The sequence below is a fragment of the Physcomitrium patens genome, chromosome 1 (assembly GCF_059467195.1).
Source record: "Physcomitrium patens ecotype Gransden chromosome 1, ASM5946719v1, whole genome shotgun sequence".
Lineage (NCBI taxonomy): Eukaryota > Viridiplantae > Streptophyta > Bryopsida > Funariales > Funariaceae > Physcomitrium > Physcomitrium patens.
The window spans coordinates 19,714,484-19,732,958 of record NC_143410.1 but is presented as its reverse complement, the minus strand read 5'-3'; the positions used below and the strand labels follow the sequence as shown (position 1 = coordinate 19,732,958).

Here is an 18,475-nt window from a genome sequence, read left to right as displayed (position 1 = left end):
ACTCCGCAACTCGAACTGAAAAACTGTTATTCAAGTTCTGAACACGTGATGTTTGCATCCATGACTGCTTGCCTGGTTCGATGGGCATTTGAACCTCCTCGCTGATTCGACGTCTTCCTCCTACTCATTGGGCTTGATTGTTGAACACGTAAACAACGTCTCTGAGCGTCTGTATTTATACATTACGGCCGATATTTGTACACTACAGAATCCTAGGTTTCCCGTTCTAGTTTATCTGAAGATGGGCTCAGCGTTCAAAGCTGGAGACTACGGTACGAATGTAGGGTTCCAATATTGTTGTATTTTCTCAACATTCTTTTTTTCCATGTGTTTGTATGTATTAAGATGAAAAGGCGGTTCGTCGATTTTAGTCATGGTGATTACTGTATAGATATCATATCTATCCAATAGGGCATCGTTCGGGAGTTGTTTCGTTCTCCAATGGATTCCAACTTTTTCTGTATGCCGCAACCTATTTCGCAGTAGTAGCAATTGTCACCCGCGCTGCGTGATGGGTGAAGGATAAACGTGGATTGCACTGGACGGCATCCAGTTGCGAAAGTCGCCCACCGAGAGAACGGGTCGCCGGGCCAGGAAACTTCGTTGCATGTGCAGAAGCAGCAGTGAGGGGGGTGTACAAGGAAGCATCCTTGCACCTCCTATTGCCTGGGACTGATACTGGGAGATCCTAAGCGATTCTTCGCAGAAAGTGAATTATCAAGGGATATAATCTCAGAGAGTTTGCAAGTCCTGTTTTTCGACTGCCAGCCAGTTCCATGAACAGTTGCATTTTGGCAGCAGACCTCCTCGTCGCATGAGTTTCAGGGCGCGGTTTGACTGTATGGGAGTTTAGGAGGGAACTGTGTTGTTGTGTTGCTCAATGAATAGTCGCAGCTTGAAGCAAGAGGAGTTTGATTGGCAGGTAAGTTGGGGAGATCGATGTTTTTTTCCTTCTTGGGAACTGGGTTTTGCTCGTTTGCTTCTTCAGGAGATGGCTTTCTTCTGTTTGATGTCACAGGTTTGGTGAGTGCCGAGGGAGAAATTTTGCTCTCTGTTTGGCATTTTTTGGTGTTAACGTGAAAGATTTGGGTTCTTGTCGGTGAGAGACGGGGAGCTCGAATTTTTTATGTCCATGTTGATGGTTGTATTCGTGCTCTAGAAAGGTACTGGGAGCTTAGTACTATTGGGAAGATTAACCTTCAGAACGTAGATTGTATGGTAGGCCGCTGTGATTAGAACTCTCGCATTTTTTGAAGCTCTCAGTTTCCTAGCTTGTGAAGGTAGGAAACTGAGAGCTTCTTAGTTTCTGTGGTGTGGCACGTGTGGCTTGGTACATGTGTCTCGACCTCATGAACGGAGCTTGTTATTACGATGTTGTAGGGGTTAGAACCATCAGGGAGTTAGTCTAAACTTCATGTCTGTCATTCAATTTACTGATGTTGTTAGCTCTTTGGATCACAGCCTTTTCAAAATCTGTTATTGGTGTTTAGATCGGATCTGCCACTTTGCGGCTCTGCAAACATCGTGTATGCAGTGGTACCTCTGCTCTAAGGTTGAAGTGAGTAATTAGCAGAGTGGGTTTCTAGTAGAGAGGTCTTCACGCTAAGTTTCAATTTGGGCATCAGGATGGACTCAAGGGATGGTATTTGACGGAGGACCTTTGGAAATTGGACTCAAATCGTGTCTGGAAGCCTGTTAATTAGTTGGTTTTCAGCCCAGGTCGAGATGGCGTTAATCCACTCAAAACTGGCCTAATTACAATCATCTGTGTATCGTTTTCGCCTCCATTGCAAAGGACTCACGCACAGCAAGTTGCAGGAACGCAAATGCAGGGAGTATATCTTAATGAGGAACTTCCTTACACTTGTTCAAAGGAAGTAACTTTTTGTTTTCTAAGAAATATTCTAAGCCTTGGTTGGTATAAGTGCCTCGTAATATAAGCCCGATTGATAGCTGCGAGAACCCAGGTGCTCCTGTACGTGGATTAGGGTTTGAAGCAGCAGGGAGATTTGGGTAGTCGGTTATGGAGGATTACACCGGAACGCCAAAAAACGACATTCATCAGAACGGACGTACAGATCTTGAGGTGATTCGATTCTGTATGCATCTCTGTACGCTTCTTTTCTTGAGCAATTTTCCGAGCTCACATTCGAGTGAAGTTTTTGGAGCTTAGAGGCTGTAACATCACCCACATTTTGTGTTTCAGAAAATTGCAATTGAAGGCTTTTCTGTACGAGCAATTAGCCAGGGTGATTGAATTTTTGCACTATCTCATCTCTTCTATGCATTGTTTGTGTATTTCTGCAGCTAATGGCTCTAGTGGAAGGGGCTTCACCACCCTCAGACTCAACGTTACTCAGAAATGACAGCTATCGGAATGATGCAATGATGGGCTCCTGCTGCAACAGGAGGAACAGGCTAAGATGCCGGATGAGCAGATTGTTAACTTGTATATCTAGGAGTATTTGTCCTGTATTGTTTGGGACAAAGCTGAATTGGCTGATGCTATGCGTTCCAATGGCGTTAATCGGTGGCCAAGGGCTGTTCGGACATGTAAGCCCAATGAATGCCTCCGCTCGGTCGGCTTGTTAGTCTGGTCGTCTTGCTCTCCACTACAAGTTTATGAGAGCTTGTGTGTTTGCCGATTGCCTTCCATCCTACACTGCTTAATTTCATCATTTTCAGCTACTGTTTTCTGTCACGTTTTGTTCAGCTTTTGACTTGAATGCTAGTTGATTTTACCGAAGTCTTAAATTCATGCACTGCAGAGAAAACATCATCTCAGTGAGTAAAAATAGTAGTGTCTGTAACATAGAGCATACTAAGACACAGTTACTTTTCTTCTCCAGGGCTGGGTTTTTGTACTTAGTTTACTAGGAATGGCTCCCTTGGCTGAGCGACTGGGCTTTGTCACCGAGTGAGTTGCTGTACTCCTTGCGTTTATGTTTCATTTTCAATGTTATACTTTTAATTTCCAGAGTTTTACGGCAACAGGGATTTGTGGATGAACATTTAATCGTATTTATTGTGGCTGTTCAATGTCACACACACACACAAGTTATAGCAAGCGTGTGTGGTATATGTTTATCTCATTTTGAGAAGCAAGGTCTAGGACCAAAATGGCGGTTGACGAATAGTCCGATTTGTTTTGAAACATCTTAATCAAACGTTCTGCTGGTGTTTGCAGACAACTGGCCTTTTACACTGGTTCGACAGGTAATTCTTGGTGTTGGAACATTGCAGCTTAACGGAGTATGATGGGTTGAAGTTCCTATAGTTTTTCGAATTGGAACTCATTAATGCTGATAATTCTGAAGTTCAAAATCGATCCTTGTTTTCGGAAACTCAAGTTTCGCATTGACATTAACTTCTGTACGTGTAGTTCGTGTTCAATGTGAATTGTAAGCACCTTTAACAGATAACAGATTCGAATGATCTGTTATACTTATTATTATTATCGAGGATGTTGACTTTATTTTTCATTTCCAGTTGGAGGTCTCCTGAATGCGACTTTTGGAAATGCGACGGAAATGATCATATGCATAATGGCGTTACGGAAGAAAATGATACGAGTTGTACAGTTATCTCTACTTGGTTCCATACTTTCCAACATGTTGCTGGTGTTGGGATGCGCATTTTACTTTGGGGGTCTTAAACATCCACATAAAGATCAGAAGTTCAACAAGGTATTTGCACTGTAGATGTTGATTCATTTTTGGGATCACGTCCTTTGGGAGAATATACTGTAGTATTTATTTTGTTTTCAGTACACCCTCTCTGCGCTGGGTTATTTTCTCAATGATCTTCTCACATTATGTGATCACTAATGATGTATGGCTATCATCCATTGCAGGTTACGGCCCAGGTCAGCGCAAGCTTGTTATTGATGGCAGTCATGGGTCTCCTATTTCCTGCCGTTCTTCATGCCACTGGTACTGAGCTGCAAATTGGAAAGTCGGAGCTCGTTTTGTCGAGATTCAGCAGCATTGTCATGTTGGTGGCCTACATTTCCTATTTGTACTTCCAACTAAAGAGTCACAGATTGCTTTATGATTCAGAGGTGGGAGAAAGATTGCCGTCATTTTTATTTTTTATTTTTTTTATCTTCCAAACACTGATGAGTGATGTTTTCCGCAACTTCTAGTTTCTATATTAGAACGGTTATTTGTTTATTTGATATATTATCGTTTTTTGAATGCAGTTGTGTTGTTGACTGAATTATCTCTGCTTCGTGTGCATATAACTCGTCACCTGAATGTGATGTTGAAACAAATCTTTGTTTGTGTTTTCGCTAACAGGATGCGGTAGAAAATGATGGTGATTCTGACGAGGATGAGGTTCTGCTAGGTTTTTGGACTTCAATTGGCTGGCTTACTATTTTGACTCTCTTTATCTCCATACTGTCGGAATATTTGGTTGATGCAATCGAGGTATGCTTTTGACTTCGTTACTACTTTCAATGTAATCACACCTGCAACTGTTGTGGGCACTCAGGTTGCCTACTGGTGCGATTTAGTTTAAAATTAAAGTGAATTGTACAGACCATCCTTATTGCTACTTGTGGTTCTATACGCATATTTTCAATGGGAGCCGATAGTTATAGATAGCGAACCTTCCAAAGAGATCTTTCAAATCGAAAGCTGCTCTTGGGCCTTGGTTTTGAAGGTCGTGTCCTAAATGTTTTCAATTTATTTTTTCTTTCTGAACCTTGCGTTTGTTACATGGTGTGTAGGGTGCTTCAACTGCATGGAACGTACCCATTGCATTTATAAGCGTGATCATATTGCCAATTGTTGGAAACGCCGCAGAACATGCGAGTGCTATTATGTTTGCTCTCAAAGACAAGCTGGTATGTCTTCTCATGATGGTCTTTTTTGAAAATATCACTCTCTTTGCAAGGACGACCGGACAGCAACTTAATATTTATTTGAGGTCAATGTTTTGAAGTTCTACTGAATAACTCGTCACTTTGCCGGCCGTCAGTAATCGACTATGTTTTCTGGAAATATTTGGCCTGGTTTTTATCTTACAACTCTATGATCATTTTACTCACTGCCAGGATATCTCGCTTGGGGTGGCCATCGGTTCTTCCACTCAGATCTCCATGTTTGTGGTAAGTTGCATCAAGCCTTTCATGTTATATACTAAGCTCTTGGCATAATATTTTTTTACTTCTGCAAGCAGAGGCTTATTAACCTGATGCAATGCTTTTGTCCAGATTCCATTTTGTGTAGTGATCGGGTGGCCTATGAGAACGCATATGGACCTCAACTTTGAACTGTTTGAAACTGCGACACTATTCATAACAGTTCTAGTGGTTGCTTTGATGCTTCAGGTAATCTTTCAGTGCTGCTTCCCGCCTTGCATAGAAGCTGATAAAAATGCAAGGTTTTTGGCTATCTTGTAAGCATGCTCTTGCTTTTTGCAACACTAACATCTATTCGTATATGAATGTGACAGGAGGGTACTGCAAATTATTTTAAGGGTTTAATGCTGATTCTTTGCTACTTGATAGTTGGTGCCAGCTTCTTTGTTCATGTCGACATTCCAGACAAGCATCGTGCGTAGTTCCTATCCTTCAAAATATTTGTATTTGCTGCGAACTGTATTTGCGAGGTAGTTTTCTTTGAGTGAATTCATTGTGACATGGTATTGTTTTCATGTGCAGCTGGGAGTTAGAGAATCTCTTTTTTTGGACGATATTCCTCTTTTTCATATACCGTGGTGATACAAAGTGACAAAGTTCCTCCAACAAGGTCGTGCAAAGCTCGGTAATGGCCAAATGCCTACCACCAATGTGGTTGCTGTTGGGTAGCCATTTCTGTGACTTTTTGAGCTTCTGTACTATACGATGTGTTTGTGCACAAAGTGTCCGCCGAAATTAGTTGTTTCGCTAAGAGACAGACTTCATGGGTAATAGCATCCTTGACGCGCATTCTTTCACTCTCGAAGAACTTTCTATGTAGAGCTTGAGGCTGAGCAATCACTTGCCGTGCATGGTCGCAGTCTTCACTCTCAACCACACACTAGTCTCATTTCATAATTCTTAGAAGAGTCGGGAGAACAATTCACTGTATGTAGATATATTTGTAATCATTTGACAGATGCCGAGTCGAATCGAAACTTTGATCCTTCCCATTACAAGGAATGTAAGACGTTTTATACGACCAACCAAGCAATCTAAGGATGAACTCACATGATGACGCGCACTCTATTTTCGTAAGTATGTTGATACCTCGCCTTTGTTCGAGTAAATATGGCAAACCACGGCCGATTCCAAATCAAAAAAGACTGGTAGCAGTTCCTTGATGCTAAATCACCACCCTTGGGCATTTCTTTTCACTAGTCACACCAATTCCACCTGGTGGTTTCCCGTGTGGACCCCTCCAAGTAGCTGCAGCTTCTGGTGCTTCTGGTCATTTTTCATTTCTCAGTAGTAAAAAGATGAAACTTCAACAAATACAAAAACATTGGATATTTATACTCAAGAACATGACAAAATTGCCTGGAACTCCACGTCCTGGCGATCCAGATTATCTTCCCAATCCGAAAAGTACTCGAGGGTTTTCCCACAGCATCGTTGTTCTCACATGCGATGGTGGGATCACACAGCTAGCCGTCAAGTCATTGCAGACACATTATTCTGTTTGTGACCCGAGTTCATGGCTGGTAAGGACATTGATGCGTGTGTTCCTCGAGAGCAACTCTCGAAGACGTTCTCTCATGTCTCTCACGTTATATTCGACTTGGACGGCACTTTGCTGGACACAGGTTCGTGACCAGGTTTAGGGTTTAGGGGTTTTTTTTTTTTGGGGGGGGGGGGGGGGGGGGTGTTTTGTGTTAGTTTGAATTGCTTCTTGCCCGACATCGTAAAAAGCTCGGGGACAATGTAGCTCATAACAGCCCCTCAATTGACTATTTAGATTGAATCCTTTTTCTGGGGATAGAATTTGTATAAGAATCCCTGCATTGACTGTTAAGTTAAAATTGGGTTTGTACATCTTCGCCCCTTGGCTTTCTGAGCAGTATTACTTCAACAATAGATCAAGCTGACATGCAAATAGGGTTCTACTACACATTGCTGAAGTGTCAGGTCGCTTATGGTGTCTCCTCTCCACTCATCGACCTGCATATTGTACTGAAGGGCAGAGTGCCATTTCCTCTAGAAATTGATTTGAAAATGCTCTTTTCTTCTTTTTGACAAAACCTTTCGGTTGCTGACTGGCAAGACAATCCCGAAATGTGATTGCAGAGTCGCTAGTAGATGAAGTACTGGAAGAAGTAGTCGCCCGCTATGGGAAAGAATGGGATGGAAGGGGTGCTCAGAAACGACTGGGCAAACGGCCCTTGGAGGCATCAGTATCTGTCGTCGAGGATTACGAACTGCCATGTAGTGCTCTTCATTTCAACAATGAGGTTGTAGCATCACTTCAATCTAGGTCCGTTTTAACCGTTTTTGATTATTCTTCCCTACTGAAATTAATCTGCTAAATTGCAAGTTGCTATGCTGCTTATTCAGGGAAAGAAAAATATATTAGTTTACTGTGAGTAAACATCTCAGCGTGGAAAATTGGTTTTTCTATGTCAACATGACCTTTTTATGACGAGTTACATGTGATTGTTAATTGTTTGTTTACCTACGTAGATCCTGAACTTGAACCTGTAGATGGGTGAGGGCGAGGCCTTTGCCTGGAGCCGTTCGACTAGTGAAGCATTTGCACGACCATTGCATTCCTGTGGCTATTGCCTCAAGGATTAATCTCTTGCTTCAGGTTGGACGGACTACTTTCCAGTGGTCGTTGCTGGGGATATGGTCAAGAATGGAAAGCCTGCTCCTGATATGTGCGATCTCGATATTATTCTTTTAGATTTTGATGTTTCCCTACTCTTTCTAGCAGGCATGTGATAGGTGTTTATTAGTTTCTCCTGCTCAATTTAGAGTTCATATGGTCAAGTTTCAGATATTCGGCTACCGGGTATTTTAGTGAAATGATGCAATAGATGATTAATGTTGTTTCCTAGTAATGGTTTGCAGATTTCTAGAAGCAGCAAGGAGGCTCAATGCAGAGCCAAGCAAGTGTCTTGTTATTGAAGATGCTCCGTAAGCTTGATTTCATTTTCTAGTTTTATCTAAGTTCTGCAAACGATGACACAAGTTAATTTTACACGTTGTTTATGTAATTTCACAGAGTGCAGTATCAGAGCCACCTGAAAGCATGTAGAACGATGATATCAATATTGGTTCATTTCTAGCATTAGCCTCTTGAGAGCATCAACTTACAACATCGGTGTTGCATGAGCAGTTGTTGAAGTCTATCTTTTGTTCGCTCCATTGTACATGTTTCTTCGATGAAATACTCGAGTGCTTTGAGACGAAGCTGGTTGACATCTTAATGTTGAGGTTGTCGTTATAGTCTCATAGTCCTCTGACTAAAGGTAGTGTGAGCTGCTCAGGGCGGGCGTGGTGGCAGGTAAAGCTGCAGGAATGCAAGTGGTTGCCGTCCCTTCTATGCCATCCAAGGATGCCTTTCTATTGTACTCTTCAGCTGACTTGATATTACCTTCCCTACTGATCTTTCAGTGTGAAGTCTGGGGCTTGCCTCCTATCAACGACAGTAATTCCTCTGACTCACGAACTGACTTGAATTATGCCGATTCATCGCATGGAATCAAATCACTTATGGTTGAGTCTTCAATAACAAGACACTTCTAGTCTTTTGTTTACTTCTGGACAGAATACCAGCTCTTAGTGGCGAACGATGACTCTCATGGTATTTACAACATGCAGGAGCCATGGATACTTCACGACATTGCTGAGGACTTCGATGGAGAGGAGCTTCGACTTATTATTGTAGGATGTATTCGTCCAGAGGTAAATGCTCCTGAACTCTGGTTCCTTATTAACCTTTCATCTTCGACTTCAAGTGCAATTAATATTGTCTAGCCAGCCTGTTGAATGCATTTCATCCTAAATTATCCTTGATTGCTGAGGAGTTATCCTTGATAAATTCGCTCACTCAAAGGAAATGGAATACACATTTACTCGCATTGTCTCGAATTCACCCTCATTGAGAATAGCTTTCGAAGTTCGTTTTGAAGTGTTTGCTTTTGGGTATGCAATTTGGGAGCATCAAGCTCAAAACTCACTAACCTGATTTCACAGTTATCACCAGAAGGATTTAATTTTTTGTGGCATTAGTCTTTAGTGCGATTCAGGTTCCTCATTTCTCTCCATCGTCGAAGACATTCCATGACTCAGTTATCTTTCAACTGTGGCACACAACCTTCATAGCACTAAACCCTGGACTCTGAGCTTACAATAAATTTTCAAATTTGATGTAACATGAACCACTAAAGTAGCATTGTGTTAGCCAGTGGGCTCGGCTCGGCTCAGCTGTATAGCTGTAATCATTTGTGTGCAAGTTTAAGACCCGAATTCAGGTGCTTCGGATTAGGTCCAGCATCATGAACCCCTATTTCTCACATAGCAATGCGTGTGACGACCCTTTCTATTTGCTCTTAGCCTCCAACTAGCATGAGCATCCCATGCACCTCTTACATTTATTCCATGCTAGTTTCAATTTGAATTTGCACAGCAATAATTGATCACACATGTCAGAGCCCTACTCTAAGTGTCCTACCTTGACGAAAGCATGGAGAGTACCACCCCAGTATGTCTTAGTGACCAATCCTCTGGGTCTCATGGACCTAGTGTCTAGTTACTATAAAAAGGCAGTCATTACTGTATACCACATTTGTCCCAAGACAAAGTGCCATGCATCTAAGTTTGGTTGTACTACTTTTTTTTGATTAGTTCATCCAAAATAAGATTTTAACATGAAGAACAGTGAATCAATTCCATGTCTAAACTAATACATCATGCTAATGGGATCTCTTATGAGAAACTCATACTTTTGAATGAAAATGTTTAACAAAATATTACTAGTAAACATTGTAGTAAGTTCAAAATAATGTCTTTTAGCTTCCAGGCAATAAACCACCACATTATTTCTTTTACCAAGTAGAGTATTTTAAATTTCTTTAGTTCAAACTCGTCCTTACAAATGCTATTAATCGTCTTTCTTGTATTCATAATCTTCTAATTACAAAGTTACCATCATCAAAATGCATTTCAAAAGATTTGTGAAATTTTAAATTCTTAAGTATTCTTTACAAAACTAAGATATTCTTTAGATTTCGAAAATATTTTTAATGAAATTCATTACATTTTAAGATTTTGTTTTCTTTGTTAGAAGGTTGGATGAAAGTCTTACTACTATAAAAAAAAAACCATATTTGTAAAGTTTGTTTTTAATAATTAGTAAGTTTTAGTAAAAGATCTCACATATTTTTATATTGTTGGCATCTTTCACTTCTTTATTATAATAGTCTTTTTAAAATTTATATATTTTAGAAAATACATAGCTATTTTTATGTTAAAAAAATTAAAATTTCAATAATAAATATACATTCTTGTATTTCTCTATATATATTTTAAAAATAATTGTTGTAATAAATAATATACTTTATTTCATGCATTTTTTTTTTAGGAATATATTTTATTATTTTGTTACTTAAACCAAATTTATATAGATGAAATTGTATAAGATTTTTTATGGAGGTTTTGTCTTTAATACCAAATGAATGTTGTAGCCTACAATTTATAAACATTCGTTTAGAAGCTTGTATTTTAATACATTATTAAACTTAATGTTGGTGATAAAAACTTAAAGAATATAAATAAAGGTGTTTCTCAAAGAAAAATGAATATATATATATATATATATATATATATTTAAGAAGAAACTAAAATGATTATTATCACAGACTAAAAAACTAGAGATTCTTGAAACAAGACTAAAAGCAACAAAGAAGTTGACAAGTTGAAGAAGGCTTCATTTTTGCTTCTATATACACTATCTAATTAAGAGCTACATAGTGATATTTTATAAGACCTACACATGTCCAATTAGGAGATACAAGCCTAATTTGTAAGATAAGTTTTTTTTTATCTATATGCCATAAATCCAACTTGTATCACAAATGGCCAATATGTACGACATGTGGCCAACTTGTTGGTCTAATTTTCAACCTATCAAATACTTTTAGACACATAAAATGATAAAGTTGTACCTAGTGAACGTGTGAAATAATAATTATAATTTATTTTTTGACAATATTCGTTCCTTTAATGAGTTTGTGTTTTCTTTTGTTTGTTCTCATGTTTAATTCGATTGCCTACCTGTGAGTAGTGTTATCTTTGACTTAACAACCCTTCGTCTTTTGCATAAAATTCGTTATTGACTGTCGTGGTGCAGCGCAGAATTGGGTGCATTCATGCTTTACACCACACATTTTTAAAATAGACGTACTCAATACCTACACAAGTTAACTTCAACCAAATCAGTAGGTTTTAGTTTTTTAAAAGTAATGATATTAACAAATCATAGTTTATTTTTTAAGAGTCACGTGGCAATAAGAAGCCTAGATGTAACCACTCGTAAAAATCGTGAAGTGTGAAGAACGGGTTATATTTAACCAGAAGCAAAACCGACATGGCAAAGATGATGTCATGGTTGTTCAACAGCTTGGGAACGAAACCTAAGAGAGTGAGAACGTGGTTCGAATCACGTCGTTCGAGCCGCAGCGACGATCCCAAACCCGGCTTCCGGGCGCTGCAGCACCAGCAGCAGCTGCGTCGTCGAGGGAGCGAGCGAGCGAGACCGGCGGCTTTCGAAATCACCGCGTCGTCGTCCCGGATATCTGCTCGAGGATGACCAGCTGCGGTGCATGGAGGACTTTCATTGTTGTTGGTGAGCCTGGATCCGTGCACACGATCATGGAACTACCCACCGTTAGCACTTGAACAATCCCAACTGCTGAGTCCAGAGTTTGGGATCAGCTCCGAAAACCTCCCGTCGACTTCTATCGTGGCTCGGTTGGTTTTCTCGAGAATCTAGGAAGGGATTCCTAAAGTGCAACTGGGCACCACCCGAAGCGAGTGGGACGGTTTTATGCCCCATTCGCGCATGAATCGGCCCTAATGGATGCGAGCTTTTTGATGATGATGGTGCGAATGTCAAAGGATTGATGTGTTGATAGAGTGGCTCCTGGGAGGGATCTTTCTTGAAGCTGGTTGCGTCCTGCACTTTGGCCTCGCCGCCAGATTCACGTCTAGTCGATTCTAGTACTGATGGTGCCGTTGTGGGGTCTGGCCGTGGCGTCCGTCCCAGCTGTGGCATGGCTGCTTCTCAGGAGAGAGAGTGAATCTGACGAGGTCAAGAAGCAGGAGCGGCGTTCTGCTGCGAGGTCAGTGAAAGGCGAGAGACTCTTGTTGGACACGGCAGTGCAGCGACGGTTCGCGAGGCAAGAATTCTACCGCAAGCATAAGAATTTCGACTTCAATGTGCACAGCCCATTCCCTTTTTTGTTTCCGTTGTCTTTCGATGTGTTGCCGTTATCGTGCGAGACGATGAGCGTGTGGACGCTGCAAATTAGGAGGTAACAGGTAGTATGGCCGGTCAGTGGGAAAAACTTGTTGATTCAGCTTCACTAGCAATGACCTCGGATCAAAAACAGGATTACGGTCTATAAAATCCCTTCGGAATTGTTCGAGTTGCTACCGGTTTGGCTCAGTTGCATGCCTCTTGCTGTGTGGATTGGCAGAAAATTGACGAAGAACACGGCCTCAATGTTTTAGAGGTATAGTTTATTCCTGTTCTCACCTTCTGTCTCCAGAGTTGCTATTCTGTCTAGAGTATCGAGTTCTGATGCGGTTGTTGTTCTGTTCTTGTTGAGGCTTCCGAGCTTCAGGGCACTCGTTTACTGCTATCAATGGAATTCTACCAAATGCTTGAACAAACTTTATATTTTAGAGTATCTCATCAATGAATTATCAATTTCACCCTAGTGATTTTCCTCTTGACGTAAGTCGCTCTTAGGAGAATGATAGCTTGTTCAAATCTGCGTGGATTTTTGTTACTGGAATGATAAAGGAAATGTGGATTATCGGTATCCGACTTCTATTCCTATAATATCTCAGCTTCTCGGGTGCAGACATATGTATTGAACTCAGATGGCAAGGAGATTTTTGTGAAGAGTTGGATACCTGCACAGAAGCAGCTCCATGGCGTTGTTTTCTTGTGTCATGGTTATGGCGATACCATTACCTATTACGCTGAAGGTACAACAAGTGTATGATTGTGTTCCTTGACTTGTCTAGGTTGTTGAGGGTCTCACCTTCCTTTCAGTATAACGCTTTAAAGGAGTACAGTTTACGTGTCAATTCTATGGGATCACTCGAAACCCTGAAGCAGAAACTTTGAAATTGCCTCATGTGACTATTTTGAAACAAACATGAAATGGGAGGTGTTGGCAGAGATTGTTATGAAGGTTCCACTTTTGTCCCATCTTCTAGATAATGCTTAAAATTAAAATCAATAGAAATGCTCTTAAATGCCCGAAAACGGCATCGAAAGTTTTTTTTCGTATTCCATTTTTTTCTTTAGGATGACTAATTCTAGTTGAAATATATATATATATATATATATATATATATGTGTGTGTGTGTGTGGGGGGGGGGGTCCTTTCCTTTTATTTTATTTGACTGTACGTTTTCGCAGCATAGACGCACGTTTTCACACAACGCATTGTTGTAGGCGTGGCGCGAACATTGGCGTCAGCTGGATATGCTGTGTTTGGCATGGATTATCCCGGCTTTGGCATGTCAGAAGGCTTGCATGGATACATACTCGATTTCCACAAACTTGTGGACGATGTCATAGAGCAATACCGCGCCATTAAAGGTATTTCAATTCACTTTGCATAATGCCAACTACACTTTTATTAGGATTGGAAGCAATCACATTTGGCAATTCAGTCCACGAAGAGCGTTGGTGATTGTGAAATGCTCCCATGCAGAGCGCGAGGAGCTGAAAGGACTGCCATGCTTTCTTTACGGTGAGTCCATGGGAGGGGCTGTCGCCCTGCGAGCTCATCTGAAAGAACCAAGTCTGTGGAATGGGGCCGTTCTTGTGGCACCTATGTGCAAAATTGCAGACACGATGTATCCTCCTTGGATACAATTGCAAATTCTGCTCCTCCTTGCTCGCATCATTCCCAAAGCAAAGCTTGTGCCGGACAGAAACATTGCTGCTCTCGGGTTCCGTGTTCCGGAGAAAAGGCATTTGGTGGGTCATGACTTCTTCCATGGTTATTATCGCGATTACTTTACTGAGAGGATCAGAACAAGCAATTACTACCCTATATTTTGACAGCGTTCATGATTTTAACTTTGCGGCAATTTTGCAGGCTGATATGAATCCTATTTCATACTCGGGAAACCCGCGACTTGGAACTGCTGTACAATTGCTCCGGATTACGGACTACATTGAGAGCAAGTTGCATGAGGTAAGATCCATTCTATTGTTCAATAGAACCAGTGTTTCTATAAAATAATGCTTCCGCTGTTCAAGGGGTTGATTCATGAGAAGTCCGGATCTAATTTATGTTTAAGATAACTAACCGTCCCCTTACTTCGGCAGGTTTCTTTACCATTGCTTGTACTGCACGGTGGTGATGACCGAGTCACGGATCTATCGATCAGCAGACTGCTCCACGAGAAGGCAAGATCTAAGGACAAGACGCTACGAGTGTGTCCCGATTCCTGGCATTGCATTATGCAGGGAGAACCAGATGATGTGATACGTAAAGTGATGAGGGAAGTCATAGAGTGGCTTGATGCCCGCGCTGCGCCGAAATTGTGGAAACTTGGCCAGAGTGAGGAAGAGTTTGAGGAAAGAGTCGCTGCTGCTGTACCCCATTTGATCAATTTTGGTAGATTAAACGTAGCAACATAGAGTAAATTGACTTGATTATTTCATAGTACATTGTTGGAAATGTTACTGTGAACTAGTTGCACGAAGCAATTGGTATCCTGAAAGTACAAGGCTTTTGGAGCAGAGGATTAGGTTCCTGCAATAGTACCGCATAAACTCCTGTTTTGCATTGACGCAAACATTCAATGGGTCTCGTAATTGAGGTGAGTAATACCCTCTAGCTTTGAACACCTTGAGCACTACGGTGGTGCCTAAATCACCAGGAAATCGTTTGCCCAAATATGTTCAACTGAATTTTGCTTTTGAAGGCAGGCATGCATGCATGCACAGGTCGTTCCCACGGAGCAACCCAGCCACGCTGGAGGATTGCATTGTTACATTCTCAAGCTTGTCTTGTTGCAGGATAATCGTTGTACAGCTTTTCAATCTTTTCGATCTTTACACCTAAATGATGCAGCTTAATATGAGGCTACTGGATGACAGACAATTATCGTTTCAGCAAACAAGTTCAGGTCAGGTTCAATGATGAAGTGATCTAATGAAAGCTGCCGACGGTTGTAGATAGTTTTCCATTTCTCTTCAGCGAACAAGAATTCGAGGCAATTCAGAGTTGCAGCAGATTCTCTACATACAGCCCCCGTGTGGTCGTACCTTCACAAGGTCGGGTGCAGGGTTTGTTGGAACGCCTTGAGCAGCGTTGCTTGGTAAGAGCTGGGAATATTGGTAAAATTGCTCTTGGTGTCACTGGCCGTCTACATTTGGCATTTTCGTTCCTCCCATGTGCAGCCTACTCTTGGCGTTTCCACCAGGCATTGGGCAGTGTTCATGAAATCGCTGAGGATATTCTATGCGTTGGGTTGGCTAGGATTGAGCTTGCAAATATTGTTCAGATGGTTTGTTACACTATGCACTTAAACATCGAGAATCTTTAACGCATGCGTACCATTGAAGCTAAAGCCTCGGGTGTCAACTTCTTACGAGGGTTCTGCCATAGGAGAAAGTTTTCGTCAGTTCGATTTAAAGCTCTCATAAATGTGATCAACATTGCAGAGAGAGCTTAGAATGTCTGACCACTTTGTTGAGAGTGATAGGACTGATTCCTAACGTACAAGAAATAAGCAGTGCTCGTCTAGTTTTAAAATTTGTACGTCTGTATAAAAGTCAATCAATCTTGGCATTGCATCACCGTCAACCGTACGTTATAGTAACATTCTGCAAGCTACCCCTGCAGATTATGTAATTCAATGTCTTGCCAGAGAGTGTCCAAATTAGATGTGAAGAATGTTGAACATCCATCTAGTTATTTAAATGTAGTAATCTACAGCAATGACAACTTAGAGAGTACACAGAGAGGAAAATCCAGTAGTGCATGGAACTTCAAGTGCACAAACTTTGCCAAATATTCGGAACTTGAAAATACCTTTTTTATTTCCGTTTTTTGTGACAACAAGGCATGGCACAAACAATGAACATTCTAAACAATACATATGTGCAAAATTTGAGAGACCTCGTCTACAAACCTCCGGATGTCCCCGAATCCTTGGCATCCTTCCAGGTTGCTTGCCATTGCTTGTCGTAGTCAGTAGACTCCTGGGCAAGGGTTCTAAGATTGTCCACATCACTGTTTTTCCTGATGGCCAAAACTCCAACCACGGAGATAAAAATTAGAATCTTGCCAACGAAACTGTTTTGTTGGTCAACCAATCCAATTCCAGTAGCAGCATCAACCAACCAGCCAGCAGCGTATCCAATCATGGCAGCACGACCTGTCAAGAAACATTCCACAAAGTTAGGTGGGTGCCAAAACCTAAACCCTAGCAAGGCACCAAGGTCAAACTTCAAAATACCGTAAGCTAGGCACCAAGGTCAAACTTCAAAATACCGTAAGCTAGGCACCGGGGTATACCATTCAAAAGCTCGGCCTCTGGAAGATGGAAGCGCTTCACCCACGCCCACCAAGGAACTATAGACGTATCGAATACAACCTCATCATCGTTACTTGATGACTCGGGGTTAGCTTCCAGAATCTTCCTCCTCACCACCTCTGCATGGATGTAGCCACCACATTATATCCAAATCAGACCACGCTCGACAGTTGGGGTAAATTCCACAACTCCATTGCAAATGACAAAAAACGCTTCCAGTTTCAAACTGCACAACTCTGCGTTGTGAGTGGAGGCGAAAGTTCACAAATTAAGGCCTATCTTAGAAACACGTCACTCCAGAAACAATAGAACAAATTACATCAAGGTCTCGACTATCAGAGTCGCACATCAAGAGAGTCTCAGCAGTTTAGAAAGTTGCCCACAGATGAGATGAAAGATGAGCTGTTGATTACAATAACTATGTAACCTATCTTTTCCATCTATTAAAAGCGACTATGATACATCGGAACCACAAAGAGAACTACCATAGCCACAGATCAGTACACATTTCAAGGTACTTACAAAAGACCAAATGCAGACCTGATAACTTCCAACCCTCTCACAGGACTTTTACAACGCAAAGTGGATTTCTAAAACTAAGTATTCTCACACCGAATAACACTCGAGTTTCAGCGATCCAACGAAACCAAAAAGAAGAGCCGCAAGCAAAGCGAGAATTGAGCATACCAGCATCAATGATAGCGTCCCAGTCGGTCTTGCCATCCGTGGTGAATTGGGAAAGGTCCCAAGTGCCATTCTTCCACCTAGGATCCTCGAACTTCCCCGATGACACCAAGGGGGAAACCTTTCCAAGAGTAGCAGCGGCTGGGGCCTTCCCTTCTGCCTGCGCTCCATCCAACGTTCCTCCCCGCGCCAGAGGCGAAGGCTTCCTGGAGGAGGAAGTCGTGGTCGCTACATTTCCAATTCCTTCCGTCTGAGGCTCCTCTGGTAGAGCTGCCACCTCCAGCACGATGCTATTGCCTCCTGCATCCGCAGCACTGCCAAAATTTTCATCAGCGGAAGCTCTTACGACAACTCTTGCCCCCCTGCTCTCCACATTCACTACAGCCCTAAACCGTCGCAAGCACCTCCGCGACGCTACCCACAATTGAGATGATTTCCTTGCTTGAGCAGACAATGTAACACTCCTCGCCACTGGCACCACGGCCGCTCCTGCCAAAGGTTTCGTGACAGTGGCCATTGCTACCATATCCTCGCACAGAAACTACAAAATGCAACGATACGGAGAAGCGCAGCGGATTACGAGAGCATGGTAAATGGGGCTATTCTTCATGAAGCAACTCGCTAAGAGGGAGAGACTCTATTGGGCTGGATAAGAATCTAAATATGACCCAAAGTCATGTCTCCTTCCAGCATCGGATATCAACCCAGATGTTCAGATAATCGGGACCTCGTAACCGGCGGACTTACGGTGCACTCGTTTGTCGTGTTCACAGGTTTCAAGGGAGCTTCGAAGAAATTGTACGAGTATGGGACAGGTATTGATGGTGTGTTATGTCACAGAATAATGATAAAAATGCCATTTTCGAGTGTCAATGTGCTGCGCAGCATTTGCAGTTAGACATCAGGTTCTCTGGATTGGAGAATCACCCGACATCCTTTTGTGTACAATTCAGAAATAGATTTTGTATGTTGGCCGTTTTGGATTGAAAATGCATGCTACAAATGGGCAATAGTTTTCTTCAACGCATT

At 41.8% G+C, this 18,475-nt stretch overlaps 3 protein-coding genes and 1 pseudogene across 10 annotated transcripts; 3 read left to right on the top strand and 1 right to left on the bottom strand.

The window, feature by feature from the left end:
* Positions 1 to 167: 167 nt before the first annotated feature.
* On the top strand, positions 168 to 6,209 carry LOC112282239 (vacuolar cation/proton exchanger 3). 7 transcript variants are annotated; one of them, XM_024519644.3, is made up of 14 exons: positions 168 to 272; positions 484 to 922; positions 1,819 to 2,086; positions 2,308 to 2,553; positions 2,850 to 2,917; positions 3,188 to 3,216; positions 3,490 to 3,686; positions 3,854 to 4,060; positions 4,299 to 4,430; positions 4,733 to 4,849; positions 5,060 to 5,113; positions 5,219 to 5,335; positions 5,461 to 5,560; positions 5,669 to 6,209. In XM_024519644.3, the coding sequence occupies exons 3-14, from the start codon at positions 2,024 to 2,026 to the stop codon at positions 5,677 to 5,679; spliced, it is 1,341 nt and encodes a 446-aa protein (XP_024375412.1). In that variant the 5' UTR covers positions 168 to 272; positions 484 to 922; positions 1,819 to 2,023; the 3' UTR covers positions 5,680 to 6,209. The 7 variants fall into 7 exon arrangements, with proteins under 7 accessions (XP_024375412.1, XP_090108660.1, XP_090108651.1 ...); XM_090252534.1 differs by lacking the exon at positions 168 to 272 and having other exon boundaries at positions 439 to 922; positions 1,819 to 2,099; XM_090252525.1 differs by lacking the exon at positions 168 to 272 and having other exon boundaries at positions 716 to 922; positions 1,462 to 2,086.
* Positions 6,210 to 6,526: 317 nt separating this feature from the next.
* On the top strand, positions 6,527 to 9,483 carry LOC112284735 (bifunctional riboflavin kinase/FMN phosphatase-like; annotated as a pseudogene). The gene is made up of 6 exons (XR_016501813.1): positions 6,527 to 6,771; positions 7,253 to 7,439; positions 7,661 to 7,842; positions 8,036 to 8,101; positions 8,455 to 8,615; positions 8,789 to 9,483. The product of XR_016501813.1 is annotated as a bifunctional riboflavin kinase/FMN phosphatase-like (transcript).
* Positions 9,484 to 11,804: 2,321 nt separating this feature from the next.
* Positions 11,805 to 15,067, top strand: LOC112284017 (caffeoylshikimate esterase). Its single transcript, XM_024523481.3, has 7 exons — positions 11,805 to 12,406; positions 12,667 to 12,702; positions 13,057 to 13,183; positions 13,659 to 13,805; positions 13,921 to 14,189; positions 14,311 to 14,409; positions 14,544 to 15,067. Exons 1-7 carry the CDS (start codon positions 12,194 to 12,196, stop codon positions 14,856 to 14,858), a joined length of 1,206 nt encoding a protein of 401 aa, XP_024379249.1. The 5' UTR covers positions 11,805 to 12,193; the 3' UTR covers positions 14,859 to 15,067.
* Positions 15,068 to 16,243: 1,176 nt separating this feature from the next.
* LOC112284025 (light-harvesting complex-like protein 3 isotype 1, chloroplastic) lies at positions 16,244 to 18,030 on the bottom strand. The gene is made up of 3 exons (XM_024523503.3): positions 17,450 to 18,030; positions 16,744 to 16,881; positions 16,244 to 16,603 (listed from the first exon to the last, which is right to left on the bottom strand). The coding sequence occupies exons 1-3, from the start codon at positions 17,970 to 17,972 to the stop codon at positions 16,350 to 16,352; spliced, it is 915 nt and encodes a 304-aa protein (XP_024379271.1). The 5' UTR covers positions 17,973 to 18,030; the 3' UTR covers positions 16,244 to 16,349.
* Positions 18,031 to 18,475: the final 445 nt, after the last annotated feature.